A 19,366-nucleotide genomic window follows, 5' to 3' on the forward strand; every position below is an offset into this window, starting at 1 on the left:
CATTTCCCTTGCTTTTGGGGATGTGTCGAGTAGGAGATTGCTGCGGTGGAGGTCTAGGAGGTTTTTTCCTACTTTCTCCTCGAGGGTTGTGATGGTTTCCTGTCTCACATTCAGGTCCTTCAGCCATTTGGAGTTAATTTTTGTGTATGGTGTAAGAAAGTGGTCTAGTTTCATTCTTCTGCATGGTGCTGTCCTGTTCTCCCAGCACCACCTGCTAAAGAGGCTGTCTTTTTTTCCATCAGATACTCTTTCCTGCTTTGTCAAAAATGAATTGGCCATACATTTGTGTGGCCAGTTGTGGGTTCTCTATTCTATTCCATTGGTCTCTGTGTCTGTTTTTGTGCCAATACCATACTGTCTTGATGATGACAGCTTTGTAGTAGAGGCTAAAGTCCACCTGAATCCTTCTAGAACTGATCAGTGAATTCAGTAAAGTTGCAGGGTACAAAATAAATGTACAGAAATCAGTTGCATTCCTATACACCAAGAATGAAGCAGTGGAAAGAGAAATCAAGAAACTGATCCCATTCACAAATGCTTGAAAAACCATAAAATACCTAGGAGTAAACCTAACCAAGGATGTAAAAGACTTCTATGATGAAAACTTTAGAAAACTTATGAAAGAGATTGAAGAAGACACCAAGAAATGGAAAAACATTCCCTGTTCATGGATCAGAAGTATAAACATTGTGAAAATATCATTACTACCCAAAGCAATCTACACATTCAATGCAATCCCGATCAAAATTTCACCAACATTCTTCTCAAAGCTAGAACAAACTATTCTCAAATTCGTATGGAACCACAGAAGACCCTGAATAGCCAAAGTAATATTGAAGAAGAAAACCAAAACGGGACTTTAGCCTCTACTACAAAGCTGTCATCATCAAGACACTATGGAGAGTATGATTTTTAATAATGATCTAAAAGTCAGTTTATTGATTATGCTTACATTATTTTCATTTTTCCCAGTTCAACAAAACTGTAGGTATATTAGGGTGCAGCATGTTGATAGCATTACATGATCTCTTCTCTGTAATTCACAACTAATTGACACAACCTTTGGATATAGTCCCACAACAATAAAATTTTTTTCAGTAGAACAAAGAGGCTATTAAAAATTAGAATCATGGGGGCACATGGGTGGCTCATTTGGTTGGGTTTCTGACTCCAGTTCAGGTCATGGTCTCACTGTGAGTTCAAGCCCAGCGTCAGGCTCTGTGCTGACAGCTCAGAGTCTGAAGCCTGCTTCAGATTCTGTGTCTCCCTCTCTCTCTACCCCTCCCTTGCTTGTGCTCTGTCTGTCTCTGTCTCTTAAAAGTAAAGTAACACATTAAATGTTTTTACAAGAATTATTATCATGGACTTACAAGGGAAGTACTGACAGACTCATATGGAAGTATAATTACAAAGTAGGTGTAAAGTGCTGTGCTTAAAACAAATGGCCAAATATTCTGTATGCTATAGGTTTTCTTTTGTTTTCCTTTTGGTTCAGCTTGGAACATTATTATCCCCTCTTCCTCTGTTGCATCATCAGTAATACTGCAAGCTTAATATATCAAGGGAGACTTTGAATATGTTCTCACATTTCCTGCTGTAGCTGAAGGGCATTTATCAGACTAACGCAAAGAATTAAAGATTGTAGACCAAGCAGGTATATCATCTTTAGCTCAGGATGATGGTTATAAATGCAATCAAATGCAGGTGGGTTGAGCCCACAGATTCAAGGGGAGCAGGTTTAGAGAGATAAGAAAAGAAAAGGTGCTTTTTAGTTGCACAATAGCACATGAATACATGTAAACATAAAAATTTATATAGATAAAACTCAAAGATCTTTCCTTAATTATTCTCCCTTTATCCAAATCCTTTACCCAGAAATAATCATTGTCTCATGTGCCATTACATAAATATATATGTATAAATAATATTTATTGCTTTTATTATTTTGCCATGCAAATCAAACATTTTTTGTATTATAAATTAGACATATGTCTTAATTCATTATTTTAAATTAATATATATTATTCCATAATGTTTAAAAATTTTTTTAAAGTTCTTATTTATTTTTACTGAGAGAGAGTGAGAGAGAGCGAGTGTGAGCTGGGGAGGGGCAGGGAGAGAGGAAGACACAGATTCCAAATCAGGCTCCAGGATCTGAGTTGTCAGCACAGAGCCTGGCATGGGACTTGAACTCATGAAACGTGACCAAAGTCGGATGCTTAACCAATTGAGCCAACCAGGTGCCCTTATCCCATTATGTTTAATAAATTATCTACTTCCCTACTGAACAATATTTAAATTGTTTCCAGTTTTGACTATGCTGCAGTAAACACCCTTGTGTGTGAGAGTATTTCTATAGAATTACACAAAGAAGTAGAATTGATGGGGCACAGAATATGTGCATTATTCATTTTAACAGATATTACTAACTGATTTACCAAATGGCTATGCCAATCATGCCAAAATATTCATGTCTGGAGGATGTTTGTCTGCAAACTTTTAGCCTTTTGAGGCTGGGACTAGTAATACTAGGATCATGTTGAAAAGACAATTAGCGCACACTACCTGGTAGATATTCTATAAAAGGTAGCTCTTTCTCCCTTCCCTTAACCAATTCAAATCTGATGACATCAGCAAATTAAACAGAATGAAAGTTACTAGCCAAGTAGACTAGCTTTTAAAAGAGTATACTGAGAAGTATTTACAATTTTTTTAAATGTTTATTTTTTAAGAGAGACAGAGCATGAGCATGAGAGGGGAAGAGAGAGGGAGACACCAAATCTGAAACAGGGTTCAGGTTCTGAGCTGTTAGCACAGAGCCTGACGTGGAACTCCAACTCAGAAACTGTGCGATCATGACCTAAGAGAAAGTCAGACACTTAACCGACTGAGCCAACCAGGCACCTGAAGAGTCTACTGAGAAGTTTTACAAAATTGCAAAAATTAACCCAAGTAAGAATAAGCACACACACACACACACACACACACACACACACACACACACACACACATCACATCACACCTTTAGGACATTTATTTATAGTGATATAGACAGGGTTACTTTATTCAGATGCCAAAATAGTAGATATTTAAAGGAAAATTGGTGTATTTATACAAAGACTAGTTTGTCCTAAAATGAATCTTCTTATATTTGGAAAACCAGTAAATTAATTCCATAAGTTATAATTTACTTAATTAGTTTGAGCCTTCATTATTAGAATTGATCTAGGCAAATGTAGTTTTTTCCCATCAAATCCTCATGGAAACAGAGGACGAGTGGCGTAGTTCCAAAAAGTGAAATATTAAGGTTGTAGCTTAATAAGAGTCAAAAAGATTATGACGTGTAGTGTTGACTAGCATGAGCTTAAATCATAGCAGTATTAGGCTGATCATAAGGTTGAAAAAAACCAATTGAATATAAGGTTTATTAATTTCAGAAAGACTGCTAAAGAAATCTTTCCCCCTGGAAGTCTACAGAATTAAGTAAAATAGTGTGAGTAATGTCCATAATGAATGTTATCTTGATGATGGAGGTTACTTTCAGTGGCATCAATCTCTAAGCAAGATTGCAGCAAGTCATCCCACAAATCGTCATTGCCTACTCCATAGGAAGTGATCAAAAATGTTTGTGAATAAATGAATGAAGAGGATGTCTTAGTTTCCAGGGCATCCTAGGAAAAAGACTCTAACTCTCCCACTCGATAACCTACATGAACGTTTAATTTTCAGTGTCACTTATGTGTATTTAGTTACTGAAATCTTTCATGTTGAAAACATTAAATTCAATGAATAAGTAGGTCATTTGTGCTTCAGCCTCCTGTGCAACGGTCCTACATAACTTATAAAAAAATAATCAAAGGGTGGGAAGAGGTAGTGATAACTATAATAATCTAGTGGAAAGAGTCCTATTCTTGAGAATCAAGAACTCTGGGTTCTACTTCTATTTACACTATCATCCAGCTGTGTGGTATCAAACAACTCATATCAAACTAATATTAAACAGCTCTTCCTGAGCTTCAGTTTCCTCTTATGAGAAATGAACTTGGGTGTGGATGACCGTGAATTAGAAGATCTTTAAGCTCCTTTCTATTTGTGCCATTCTGTGAATATAGGAGATGATTTCCAGCTTATTTTCCATAAAGACAAAGCAACTTCAAATCCTTTAAACTTGTCTATCTTGTTCTCCTTTGATGATTATGGTAATGATGACAACTAACACTTACTAAGAGCTTTGTACACCAAATAGATTACATAGATTATCTCGTCTCACACTTAAAGCAATCCCATGAGGGAGGTACTATTATCATACCATTTTACATATAAAAGTTAAACAAAGATAGGTTGAGTAATTGGCTATAAATCAAAGAGTGTTGGAATTCCAACTCAAATAGCATAACTCCAGAACTCATGCTTTTAGTCACTATACTTTGCTGCATCTGGTTGCCTCATTATATTTTCTGTTTTTCGACAGAACAACAAATTGAACAAATTCTGTTAGGTTGGATTAGTTCTTATAATAAAAGGCTAGGTATTTGCCTTTTTAAATTACTATCAAAAGTAACTTTTGAGTGCCTGAAAATAAGAGATCTACCCAAAAGTGACTATGTGAAAGAATATCCCTGATTAAATAACTTAAACTAAAAATTCAATGGAGGTTTTGTGTATGTGTGTGTATGTGTGGGTGTGTGGATGTGTGTTTACAGACCGCATGATATATTTACAGAGTGTATGCAAATGCCTTCAAACTCAACAAAACCACACATTTTCCTTAATATTCATATTATCTAAGTCTTTCAATTTTGTAAGAAGGCTTTACTTTTCCTGATTAAATATTTAGCATAGTATTGAGTTGTTTATTCCTGTGGCTCACATTTGCCAGCTACATAACTATTGCCTTGTTGGCTACTATATTTATGTAGAGTTCTGGTAAAAAAAATAATTTTGTTTATAATCAGGTGGGCTTAGTATAAAATCCAAGCTGTTTTCCCTACACTTCCTAAAGTAATGGTTTTCATCTTGCAAAGTTATACCAGCCCTCTTCCTCCTTTTCCTTCTCTTCTTCCTCCTTTTATAAAGTACATATGACATTACAATTTCAATATCAGTGTGGATTAAAATCCATCTACTTTTGGGGATAATTTCATTACATCACCTGAGATAATTGTCCATACCTTGGCATACCTTAAATAAGAGCTGGGAAACTGGAGTTGCCGTAAGGAGAATTCACAAAACTGCATCTTATTTCTGAACAGAACAAATCTATGAAACAGTCTAGTGTAGTGACTAAGAATGCACACTTATGTTTTAAATGTCTTAGATTTAACTGCTGGTTCAGGGACATGCTAGCTATGGGGAACAGTTGTTTAATCTGTAAAATAGGACAATAATACATAACTCAAAGGATAGTTGTTGCAGTCAGATTCAATAATATATGGTGGAAAACACACAGCAGAGTGCCTGACACAGAGTAAGTACTCATGTCCTAGAACCTAGAATAAATTACTTAACCTCTCAGGACCTCAGTGTCCTTATAGGTAAGGTGGAACAATAATACATTTCTTCAGGGTTTTAGTGAGTGTTGAATAAGATATCACGTGATGCTGTCCAGTACACCATCTGGCATAGAGTACTCAATAATTCTTTCCAATTTTATCATTGACTTATAAAAATATAACCAAAAAACTCTTAGCTCCATAGACAAAATAAAATAATAGATAATGAATAGGCTATAAAATAAGAGCTCTTTTGACACTGGAAAAACTGGGTAAAGACATATGCTTGAAAGGCTTATTAGGGCTCTACTAGATAAGAAAGATTAATGAGGAAAAGTATTAAAACAATTTTCTAAAACCCATGGTATATGATCAAAAGACTGGAATAGCAGGGTGTATTTATAATATTTACTGGCATAAGTATCCTTTAGAAAGGGTAATTTGGAAGTTCCCATGCTCTTAGAGTCTTTAATATTTGGTATTTTTTCTAAAATGTAGTGACACTGATCATTAAAGCTTGTTTGCCATCTGCTTCTTAACTAATGTTTTTTCTAAAGCTGCACTTGTAACAGAGTACTATGTGACTATTTTCATTTATATCTAAATTAATCAAAATCAAGTAAAATTGAACATTCCATTTCTCAGTCACACTAGCTACATTTTAACTGTTCTACAGCCATACATAGCTAGTGGCTGCTATTATTTTTGTTTTTCTTTTATAGTTTATTGTCAAGTTGGTTTCTATGTAACACCCAGAGCTCATCCCAACAAGTGTCCTCCTTCATGCCTGTCACCCCCCTTCCCCGCTCCTCACCCCCATCAGCCCTCAGTTTGTTCTCAGTATTCAAGAGTCTCTCATGGTTTACTTCCCTCCCTCTCCCCAACTATTTTTTCCCCTTTCCCTCCTCCATGGTCCTCTACTCAGTTTCTCCTCTTCCACATATAAGTGAAAACATATGGTATCTGTCCTTCTCTGCCTGAATTATTTCGCTTAGCATGACAACCTCAAGGTCCATCCATTTTCTTACAAATGGCCATATTTCATTCTTTCTCATTGACATGTAGTACTCCATTGAATATATATACCACATCTTCTTGATCCACTAATCAGGTGATGGACATTTAGGCTCTTTCCATGATTTGGCTATTGTTGACAGTGCTGCTATGAACATAGGGGTACATGTGCTCCTATGCATCAGCACTTCTATATCCCCTGGGTAAATCCCTAGCAGTGCTATTGCTGGGTCATAGGGGAGTTCTATCGATAGTTTTTTGAGGAAACTCCACACTGTTTTCCAGAGTGGCTGCACCAGTTTACATTGCCACCAACAGTGTAGGAGGGTCCCCATTTCTCCACATCCTCGCTAGTATCTATAGTTTCTTGATTTGTTCATTTTAGCCACTCTGACAGATGTGAGGTGATATCTCAGTGTGGTTTTGATTTGTATTTCCCTGATGATGAGTAACACTGAACATCATTCCATGTGTCTGTTGGTAGTGGCTGCTATTTTGGGTAACACAGATATAGAAAATTTCCACCTTTGCAATGTCTTCTACAGGTCATTGCAAATCTATATATTCAGGCTACTCATTTAAACATAGAAATACCTCTAAGATCATCACATTCAAGAAAATTTATGGTGGTACAAATGTGTGATCAAAGTGTTGCCAATTTACACAATCAGGTATAATGAGAAATGAAAAATGAAGTCACAATGCTCAAAGTATAAGTTTACAGAGAATATTTCAGGAGAAAGAGAATTAAATTCATATACCTTTTTAAAAGAACTGAATAAAAGATTTTTATGTATGTAATTATGTATATATCCTTCTACCTATATGATTTTCCCAGAACCTCACTTTTTGAAAGAGTGAATGCTTAAGAAGATGAAAAATGACATCCTTCAGTCAAAGTGCATCTTTGTTTCTTTTTCTTTCTTTGTTTTTAAGATTTATTTTGAGAGAGAAAGAGCATGAGTGCACGCTGTGGTCAGAAGGAGAGAGGGATGGAGAATCCTAAGCAGGCTCTGCCCTGTCATCAGGGAGCCCAAGGTCCAACTTGAACTCCCTAACAGTGACATGACATCCTGAGCAGAGACCTAGAATTGGGTGCTTAACCACTGAACCCACCAAGACAACCAGGCACCCCAAAATACATCTTTTTTTCCTTTTGTGCACATCTCCATTTACACCTACATTTCATCACCTCTCTGGAACTACTTACCTCCCTTAACCTACTGAATTAATTTTTAGCTTTAGTAAGTGAAGTTCAAATACCATTCCCATTTTTACAGATGTGGCAATTGAAACAGTGATATGTTGTATGACTTACTGAAGTTCATATAACTAGTATGTGGTTGAACTAAGATTTAAATCTAACAGTCCAGTTTCAGGTCTATACTTGTAACCATCATGCTATACTATATATTCCTGGTCTACACATTTGACTTTTATTTATTTCACACAGTAATATTTGATACCTGATTTCTATTTATACTTTATAATCATTTATGCTGGCAGGATTTGCGAAGGCAAACTGCCATTTGTATAAATTCCTTGAATAGTAAAAAAGATGCTTTTGTTAAAACCTTTCAAAGTTAGTAACATGGTTAAATACCTACCTTAGGTTATTGTTGAATGTTGTTCTGAACTTTGTACAGGAAGAAACATATAAATTCTAACAATCTTTTTTTAGATGAAGCAAATACTTCTTTGATTTAGGATAAAATCTGTAATTCTGTTCACATGTAAAGAAAGCAATAAAATGTATTACAATGTACTAGTAATATAACTTCTTCCTTTTATCCCTTTTCTCCAAAGGAAATACCTCATTTAAGAGACCCTGTTTCTTCTTTTCCTGAAGGAATATGGGAGAAAAAATAAAGGTACAGTCTCTTTGCACATTCTTTTTGTCTTTAAAAATTGGAAGTATATATATGCTCCCTTGGAAATAAAAAAAAAAGATGCTATTTCCATAGCTGCTGGTGTAAATTAAAAGTCAGCTCAAAAAATACTTGTTTACAGGGCGCTTGGGTGGCTTAGTTGATTAAGCGGCCGACTTCAGCTCAGGTCATGATACTGTGGTCCATGAGTTCGAGCTCTGCATCGGGCTCTGTGCTAACAACTCAGAGCCTGGAGCCTGCTTCAGATTCTGTGTCTCCTCTCTCTGCCCTATTCCTGCTCATGCTCTGTCTCTCTGTCTCTCAAAAATAAATAAACATTAAAAAATTTTTAAAAATGCTTGTTTACAAAGGCTGTTTCTTTTAAATGGGGTTTAACAAGCAAAAAGCAGAATGAGACCTATAAATACAGAGAACAAACTGATGGTTGCCAGAAGGAAGGGGTGTGAGTGTATGGGCAAAACAAGTGAAGGGGAGTGGAACATACAGGCTTCCAGTGTGGAATGAATAAGTCACAAGAATAAACTGCACAGGGGAATTTGGGTGGCTCAGATGGTTAAGTGTCCAAGCGTCCAACACTTGATTTTGGCTCAGGTTATGATCTAACAGTTCCTGGATTCAAGCCCCCCTGTCAAGCCTGCTTGGGATTTCTCTCTCTCCCTCTTTCTCTGCCCGTACCTCCACTCACATTTTCACTCTCTTTCTCTCTGATAATAAATAATAATAATAAAAAGACACGGCATAAGAACTATAGTTAATAATATTGTAATTACATTGTATCGGAACAGATGGTAGCCATACTTGTGGAGAGCATTGAATCACTATGCAGTACACCTGAAACCAATGTAACATCATGTGTCAGCTATAGTAAAAATTAATAAAAATAAATGGTATTTAAGAGCATGAAAAATCTCCCAGTTATTTTACCATGAATTGTCATGAAAAGAAATTTGGATCATTGCAGTTAAAGACAAGTTCACCTTCTTTCCTCTTGCTATGCTACCTTCCCCACCTTGCCACATACACACACAAGGACAGCTTGTGAGTGTCATGGCCTAAAAACAGGCCCAGCAATTTATCAAACCTCCCTTAAATAAGAAACAGTGGGCATGGGAGTTTTTACCCAGCAATTAGTTGCACTCACAATTTCCATAGCTTTATTTAATTGTAAGCAAAACAAGGCTGACCAAAGCTGAAAACATGGGCCTCTTTATACTATGACCTCATTCCATTTTCATACAACCTACTTCCCTGAACAATCATTCACTTTATTGACCACACCCTTGAACAACAGTATATCAAAGCAACACACCCTTCTCCACAGACTAGGAAATTTTTCCAATAGTGTTTGCCTTTCTGGCACATTAAGGGGCTATCCACAATCTTTGTAACCAAAGAAAAGGGGAAAATATCATGTAAACAAAGATAAGCCCAAGCTTAATAATTATTGATAGCAGAGGCTATCAATAACACATATTTTCCCCAGGAAGCTCTCTGGAGTTAAATTTGGTTTCAAGTTTTAAATTCAAAAGAATGGTAACCCATGTAACACACACATTAAGAGGTCCCTTCTTTCATCAAATATTATTTTATTAAATAAAATATTGATGGCCAAAGCAATAAATAATATTTAAAGATGAAATATAGACATATGGAACTCTTACAGACCATGTCCTATACATCTATCCTCAATGTGAATTATCCCTAGGATAAGCAAATGGTATTTATCCAAATAATTACTGTGTTTTCTACATAATAGGCATTTAATAAATATTCAACTCAATGACTGGTATTAAAAATATTTTATTTTGGGGGCTCCTGGGTGGCTCTGTTGGTTAAGCATCTGACATTGGCTCAGATCATGATCTCGCATTCACGAGTTCGAGCCCTGCATCCAGCTCTGTCTTGATAGCTCAAAGCCTGGAGCCTGCTTTGGATTCTGTGCTTTCCTCTCTCTCTGTCCCTCCCTTGCCCATACTCTGTCTCTCTGTCTCTCTGTCTCTTGCTCTCAAAAATAAATAAACATTTTCTAAAAACCATTTTATTTTGATCCAATTACCTCTCACAAAACAGAGCTCCTTTTCAAATATGGAAAATGTCTTGAACTTAATGAAAAGCTAATTAGTGGGTGGGGAATATATATGTTCAGTAATTTTACATCAATGGTATTCATTAAGACAGTATTTCATTATGAGTTAATGATGATAGATTAATATTTAAGCTTTTAAAATATTAATATTTGAGTTGTCAACTAATTTATTTTGCTTTGTGTAGTTTCTAGAACTCCATTTATTTACAAGACTGCTTTCAGTTTTTAAATGCATCTGTGCCTTGGATTATCCCTGTTTTTATTTTTACCTGTCCATATGTATAAATCTGGTAATTTAAATTCTGGAATTAATTTAGGGAATTTCACCAGCAACTGTTTTCTACATTCAATGTTTGCTGTTCTATAATCAGATAAAACAATAACTGAGAGAATAATGAAATATATCTATTAATTATAGACAAGAAACAGGGCAACATTATATCTGGAGAAATTTAAAATGTTTATATTTATAAACATCATCTTCTAGTGCACAAGAAGGCAATAGAAGAAAACAATATACTAAAAAGTCAGGAACAGAAAATACTAAAGTGCTGCAAAAAGCATTTGGTTAAATCTAACATGTCTACTGCATAAGCTAAAATTAAGATTCAGAAAACAAAGAAGAGTGACATCAATTTCAGTTTCTCAAAGGGAACATATTTTATTTATTTATTTATTTATTTATATATTAAAAATGTGTATTTTGAGAGAGAGGGAGAGCATGAGCAAGGTTGGGACAGAGAGAGAAAGGAAGAGAGAGAATCCCCAGCAGGCTCTGAGCTGTCAGTGAAGAACCCGACCAGTGGCTCAATTCCAGGAACTATGAGATCATGATCAGAGCCCAAATCAAGAGTCTGATGCTTAACCAACTTGCCACTCAGATGCCTCTATTTTTTTTTATTTATTATACAGTAGGCTCCAAGCTCATCATGGAGTTTGAGCTCACAACCTTGAGATTAAGAGTCACATGGTCTACCGACTGAGACAGCCACACACCCCATTATATATATATTTAAATCTTATGAATTATCTGAATGTCATCCAAAACACCAAAATGCTAAATACAATTAAAATAAAAGTTTAAATGAATTTGTGATAAGCAACAATTGATTATAATACATAGTCCTAGCTGCCAAAACCACAAACTCTAGCCTCAGAGTAGTTGCTACATACCAACTCAAAATGTCTCTAAAATATGGCATATTAAAGAGAGGCTTTACATTTCATGAAATAGAAGTTGGGGTTTTGATTTTTTACTTTACTTTTCTGTTTGTAGTGTCATTGTAACTACTGTATTGCAAATGATGGAAAATAATTGCATATGTTAAAAAAATAAATTGTGTTATATTCAAAAAAATAAGTAAATAATAAAAATAAAAAAATAAAATAAAATAAATAAATAAAATTTTTTAAAAACAAAATAGAAGCCACAGGGAAAAAAAAAGAAACTGGGTTGCTTTCAGCTTCTAGCTATCATGAAAATGCTGCTATGACCATTCATGCATAATTCTGTGTGTGTGGACACATCTTTTCAATTCTCTTTTAATGGGTATGTACGTACAAGTGGATCATTGGGTCAGATAATAATTTTATGTTTAGCTATTTCAGAAATACCCAACTGCTTTCCAAAGTGGCAATACCGTCTTACTATTCCCACCTGCCATGTATGGGGCAGTCTAGTTTTTCCACATCCTTGACAACACTCATTATTGTCTGTTTTCTTAGAGCCGTCCTAGAAGGGGTGAAGTGATCTCCCTGTGATTTTGATGGGTGTTTCTATAATGACTAATGAAACTAATCATGTCTTCACAAGCTTATGTGTTATCCATAGATATTCTTTGGAGAAATGTCTATTAAAATCTTTTATCCATTTGTAAAAAAAAAAAAAAAGAGAGAGAGACAGACTTTATTAAAACATGAAACAAACAAAAAAGTTTTGAGTAATATTGCTGTTTGATTGTGCTTGTTATGGTGTATAATAAAGCTTCTGCCACATCTTACCTATTGCTTTACCAGGAAGGTAATTTCAGATAAAATCTGTTCTACTTTATACAATGACATCCTGTTAAGAAACAGGGAGAAAGAAAAATAAAATAGAAGTTTCTTCATCACATTGCTTGTGACAGCTAACTAAAAGAATTCTTGCCTAATTATCTTTTAGTGGATTTGTGACTGCCCTTTGATATCTAACTCAATTTGAAATTTTATAGTCAAATTTTCTTCTTGTTTCACTAAGGGAATGAAACTTCTTAGTTTTGTCCTTTACTACATATATAAAATTTCACCTACCTTATCCTCACACAGACCTTATTTTTTTCTTTTCAATTATAAATAACTTCAGAATTCACAACATTGTTCATTCCAATCTCTTATCCAAGTTTTTTTTTGTAGTCATATAAGGATTATTTCAGTAATTGTCAGAAATAAAGAAGAAAAGTCTTGTAAAAAAGCTTGACCAGCTTGGTTCTGGGATTTTTAAAAAGGACTGAACTAAGGTGTACACAATAAAGTGATTCTAAAACTTGTTCTGTAGTCAATATTTATAATTTGTTAAATATCTGCTCTTAAATTTTATCTATCTTTCCTTTACTAGCAAGTTGAGAAGAAAAAGATTTAATGTTTTTAAATAACTATGACAGGGTGATTTTAGCATTTCTATGATAATATTAACTTCTTTTTACATTGTTTTAGGGCTACAAAGGAACATAGATAATACCCACTTTGTTGTTCATTAACATCCTAATACTAAATATTAGAATGTACATTTGCATTATTATTATCAGTTATGCAAAGTCATAACTTTTTTATCTTTATGTTTTTCTTCCTTGGACTTCAATACAGGTGGAGTTTTTTTCACCTAGGAAATTACTGACAGTAAATTCTGGGTTTTTTCTTCATAATTTTCCCTCAAATTAAGCTAGGCACGAAATATCAGTAAAATTGTGGTCTTTGTAGATGTTGGGTTATCTAGGTCTTTAAAAATTCTTTAAAAAATAGTTTTACTGGAGCGCCTGGGTGGCTTAGTCGGTTAAGTGTCGGAATTCAGCTCAGGTCATGACCTCATGGTTCATGGGTTCGAGCCCCGCGTCAGGCTCTGTGCTGACAGCTAGCTCAGAGCCTGGAACCTGTCTTCGGATTCTGTGTCTCCCTCTCTCTCTCTGACCCTCTCCTGCTCGCACTGTCTCTATCTCTCAAAAATAAATAAAAACATTAAAAATTTTAAAAATAGTTTTATTATTTAGAAATTTTGGTTCATATCCTACTTTATATTGTGGTTTTTGGGAAAATAACCTATATTATTCCAGACTTATACAATAATACATCATATAATATCATCCCAATAGTTGCTTTTTGAACTTTTTACTATATAAATTTTATCTTGAAACATAATTTTAGTTTAGTCTGATGTCTCTAGAGAGCTTACAGTCATAAATTTAATGTAAAGGGATTCAAAGAATGAAAACAAACATAGAGCTGTTAATTTTATATAGTCTTGCAATGTTCTTTTACATTCATTGACAAGATTATTAGCACAAATACTAATGCTAAAATAACCTCTTTAGGGGTGCCTGGGTGGCTCAGTCGGTTAAGCATCCGATTTTGGCTCAGGTCATGATCTCACGGTTCATGGGTTTGAGCCCTGTGTCAGGCTCTGTGCTCAGAGCCTGGAGCCTGCTTTGGATTCTGTGTCTCCTTCTCTCTCTGACTCTACCCTGCTCATGCTGTCTCTGTCTCTCAAAAATAAATAAAAAAACATAAAAATTTTTAAGTAAATTTATGGGGCGCCTGGGTGGCTCAGTCGGTTAATCATCTGACTTTGGCTTAGGTCATGATCTCACAGTTCATGGGTACGAGTCCCCATCGAGCTCTGTGCTGACAGCTAAAAGCCTGAAGTCTGCTTAGGATTCTGTGTCTCCCTCTTTCTCTGCCACTCCCCCACTTGTGCTCTGTCTCCATCTCAAAAATAAACAAAAAAAATTTTTTAAGTAAACATTTCATTTTAATGGGTGTTTTAAAGTTCTGCCTTTTTAAACTTTTATATAATAATTGCTTACATCTTGCATCAGTCCCATATTCACTCTTCCAATCCTCTTTCTACCAATATTCATAAATCATTCACTTTTGCTATACAAGAACCGGTGTGTTGTTTTCAGAAGATGAAACACATAAAGCAATTTGAACAGATATTTGTGCATATCACTTACCCTGGAGCAGCATACCATATGCCAAACACAAATAATTGCTCATCACTCCAAATAAGGCATTGTCCCTGTACTACCATATTTGACATTAAAAAAATCTATTTCTGAAATAAAGTGTATCACTGGGAACTAACTCTATAAAAATTATTGTATTCAAGTTGAGGATTGCTTTGTGGTAAGGGCAAAGGAATACCTAAGATCAGATATTCCAGTCAAATGCAACAAAAAATGAGTCATCCTATGCTCTAGTTAGATTATAAAACTCACTGGAGCTGTTAAACAACCACAAGCAATAGGAAATTAAAGAACAGCAAAAGATGGAATTTGGATGACTGCATATTGCGTATATAGCTGCAATTCGCCAAAAGATAACATGCTGTAGAACAGCGGCAGAGAAGCAGAAAGAAAAATGAGATCCAAGATATCCTCTATGAATCTGGTGTAACTATCATTGTGGTACCTGAGGATGGTTGCTCCAAACCAAATTTTGGTAGGAGGAGGCATTTTTGAGAGGAGACAGCACTTCCTGTGAGTTGATGGGGTCCAAGGCCTGAACCACCTTGTTCATGGGCCCGCTGTAGGTTCTCACTCTCTCATACACTACATTTTTTTCTGGAGAGTGCTGAGTTTGGCTTGACTGATGGTAGCAGTGGTAATGCTGGGTCTGGCACTGCGGCACCTCTGGGGGCTGCTGAGTCCCACAGCTGCTGCTGTTCATCTCATTCCAATAGCTTGAGCTCATGATGTTCTTAGTGGTCAGCAAGTTATTCCTCAGACACTCTTCCTACAGAACAAACAGACACAGAGAGAGAGAGAGAGAGAGAGAGAGAGAGAGAGAGAGAGCACTCATGAATAAGGGTTAGAAGGAAGGCAAACAAGCACACATAGAAGCCATTTATCAACTCCCTACACCTATAATGGTGCCTGGGAGAGGTTAGTTACCTGAGCAGCAGCAGGAGCAGGTCTGGCAGCTTCAGAGGAAGCAGCAGTTATTTGCGTGCAAATGAAAAGTTGAGCCACCCTATGAGATTGCTCCAGGAAATAGTACTGACACACCCCTAAGAAGTAGATACACCTGGCAGGTTTACCTGCCAGGAGAGGCCCTGCTTTGCCACTGAGATTCAAGGCTGAATTTGAATAGGTAAGAGAATCTGGAAAGTACAGACACGTGGAATTTTAGGGCTGAAGCCAGAGCTTCCAAGTCCACAGTCTTGGAAATTCATTTAACTGTAAATAGGCAGACAAAGGCATGCTCATGCCTAAACTTACTAGAGAAAAAAAAGTCACAAATATCACACCTAAGTGACTTTCCCATGGTTCTTAAGCTTAGCAAAAAGAATTACAGTCATGGGTGTTATCATTCCACAGTCCCAGACCAAAATATAAGGTATTAGCCAAAGGACACCCTAATTTTCACATATAAATTTGCATTCTTTGCAAAATCTAGCTGGTAATTGCAGTTAAGGGAGATTACTTTACGATCTACTTCTAGCAATTCTGATTTATGAGCCTGTGCATCTTGCGCCAGGACTACTATGACTTTCTAATGCATATTGAAGTAGATTTGTATAAATGATTGAACTGTTGTCCATAAATGGGAGATTGGTCAAGAAAGCTGTTACCATTCCACAAATGCTTTGCATTTCAGCATTTGTTTTTATTGTTTTACATTTTTACAATGAATGTACCCTGATTTTATGTGTGCCTTAGGGAACACTGACCTTGAATTCTTTTTTAATATCTTGTTGTTAAGGGAGCTGCAAGTCCTGAGACATGCTTTACTTTATGTAATCAGATTTAAACATGCTCAGCACTTATATTTTTACTGCTTTAAGTTAGAGATCATAATGCCTACTTACTCACCAAATTTTGCCTTGCCAGATACTTCAGCATCCCTGAACTTTAGAATACTCACCAGGTGTGTCTTCAGAAAAGAGCTGTCTTCCTAGTGTGTATATACACCATAGAACTTAGCATACCATCACCATCCTAGAGAGGAGGAGTATATTATGGTGCCAGCTAGCCAGGCTTTTACTTGCTAAGTGTACAAAAAATAATGATTTACTGGTCACTTACTATGACCCAGGTACTGTGTGAGAAACTTTACATGGATCTACTTTACGATCTACTTCATACGATCTAAATCATTAGGGTGTCCTTTGGCTAATACCATGGATTATCTGTCATCCTCACAACTTTATGAAGGTGTATGGGTGAGGAACTGAGGCGTAGACATAGAGAGACACAGATATTTCCCAAAGTTAAACAACTAGTAAATGGTCTGGGATTTTAATATAAGACAACTCATTTTAGAGGCTAAGCTCTTATTTACTGTATTATTCTGCTAGGTAAATTTTAAAATTGTGTTCTGCATCTAATAAATCTTCTAAGTGGAAAATCAAGAAACAGTTTTTAACTGCTGGTTTGCAAGTGACTTTAATTTTTTTTTTACATTTATTTATTATTGAGAGACAGAGTGTGAACAAGGGAGAGGCAGAGAGAGAAGGAGACACAGAATCCGAAGCAGGCTCCAGACTCTGAGCTGTCAGCAGAGAGTCCAATGTGGGCCTTGAACTGTGATATCATGACCTGAGCCAAAGTCGGTCACTCAACCGACTGAGCCACCCAGGTGCCCCTGTAAGCGACTTTAAAAGGAGTCTTTGGATTATTTATGGGAGAGAGGTTTGCAAAATGCTGAAAATCAACCTTGAAAACTCTCTAACATTCTTTATTGTATATATACATTGTGTGCTGTGTGCTTCAAATCTAATCCTTGTTCATTTTAATGCCATTCCTCAAGAATCAATGAAAATTTATTTATTCATTTAATTTTTTAATGTTTATTTATATTTGAGAGAGAGAGAGAGAGAATCTGAAGCAGGCTCCTGGCTCTGAGCTGTCAGCACAGAGCCTGACACAGGGCTCAAACTCACAAAACGTGAGATCACGACCTGAGCTGAAGTCTGACGCTTAACTCACTAAGCTACCCAGGCACACCAAGAATCAATGAAAATTTCATTAGAAACATGTGATCTGACAAACTGCCTGGCAAAATATCAGATAGCTAACTTGTTAATATCATTAGCAGTATCATTTGGATAAGCTTTGTGTGTGAACAGGGAATGGGTAAATGAGGTCATCCAGTTAGTTCTGATTGTTGAACTCTGGATTTAAAATATATATAAACACACAAACACATATACGTAGTACTGTTAATATCTTCAGCCAAGAAGTGGCCTAGTAAATAAAGAGGAGATAAAAAATAAAAATTCCTTAAAATTCCATAAAATGGTGGCCATACCTGTCCTCCTTTTGAGGCAGTCACCTCTATGTAGTTGGGCAAAAAATAATGTGTTAATTTCCTGAGCCTCATCCATTATTCTTCCCCATCCTGGGCATGAAGGAGAGAAAGAGATTGAAGCACACGGATAGTATATAAGAAATAAGATCAGGCATTATCTGGCAGACAAAACACATCTGACTATGAAATAGATGTTGACAACCATGGTTCACCTCAGAGAGGTTTATCAATATTCTAACCAAGGATTCTGCTCCTTTTCTGAGAACTTATTTGTGTCTTTATGATCTGAATCTCCAATTGTTTTATTTCTCCTTTATGCAGATGATATTAATACTCACCTATTTTTACTAATAAATATATATGGGGCGCCTGGGTGACTCAGTCGGTTGCGCATCCATCTTAAGCTCAGGTCAGGATCCCGTGGTTTGTGGGTTCAAGCCCCATGACAGGGTCTGTGGTGACAGCTCAGAGCCTGAAGCCTGATTCTGTGTCTCCCTCTTTTTCTGCACCTCTCCCGCTTGTGCTCTCTCTCTCTTTCAGAAATAAACATGAATTTTTTAATCTTAAAAAAATAAATACATATGAATATATTTGACTTTTTAATAATGGTATTTGCCTTGTTTTCTAGTTGAAAATCCAAGGGGGGATTTGACACTGAATTCTGCAAGTTTCATGATTATGTTACTCTTCTAATATTGGTGGATAGAATAGTAAGTTGATTCCTTATTCTCAGCTCCAGACTTGTATATAGAATCTTTAATTATATTTGTGACAGTTATTTTGTTTTACTCAGTAATATAGACCTTTTATGTTTAGTACTGAAAAAGACTCATTTATATGATATATTTGACTTTCTTTACAACAGATATCCCTTTAGAAACTAATTCAGTTCTAACAGATTAAAAACTCTTTATTGTTCCTGATATAAAAATAATTCACTCTTTAAAAATTCAAATAATTAAAGAGATGAGTAAAGTAGAAAATGAAACTTCCCATTTTGATAGTGGGAGTAAAGGGTAGGTTAAGAATCAGGAATGCTTGGGGGCACCTGTGTGGCTCATTTGGTTAAGCTCAGGTCATGATTTCACGGTTCATGAGTTTGAGCCCTGAGTTGGGCTCTGGGCTGACAGCTTGGAGCCTGGAGCCTGCTTCGGATTCTGTATCTCCCTTTCTCTCTGCCCTCCCCTGCTCATGCTCTGTCTCTCTGTCTCTCAAAAATAAATAAATGTTAAATACAATTTTAAAAAAGAATCAGGAATGTTTGCTGTATACATTATTGGTAGTTAAAAAATAAGTGATTTACATTTTGACTGAGATGTTTTGAAGATCATCTGAAAAAGTCTTGATTTTACCTACCTCATAAAATTATTCTTAAAATCAAA

At 35.8% G+C, this 19,366-nt stretch overlaps 1 protein-coding gene across 1 annotated transcript in view; it reads right to left on the reverse strand.

The window, feature by feature from the left end:
- POF1B (POF1B actin binding protein) overlaps positions 1-15,425 on the reverse strand; it is a 99,460-nt gene extending 84,035 nt beyond the window's left edge. The window contains exon 1 of the mRNA XM_029930702.1: positions 15,144-15,425. Coding sequence (XP_029786562.1) covers positions 15,144-15,425 — 282 coding nt within the window. The remainder of the gene's footprint in view (positions 1-15,143) is intronic.
- Between the last annotated feature and the right edge of the window lie 3,941 nt (positions 15,426-19,366).

The sequence above is a fragment of the Suricata suricatta genome, chromosome X (assembly GCF_006229205.1).
Source record: "Suricata suricatta isolate VVHF042 chromosome X, meerkat_22Aug2017_6uvM2_HiC, whole genome shotgun sequence".
Taxonomy (NCBI): domain Eukaryota; kingdom Metazoa; phylum Chordata; class Mammalia; order Carnivora; family Herpestidae; genus Suricata; species Suricata suricatta.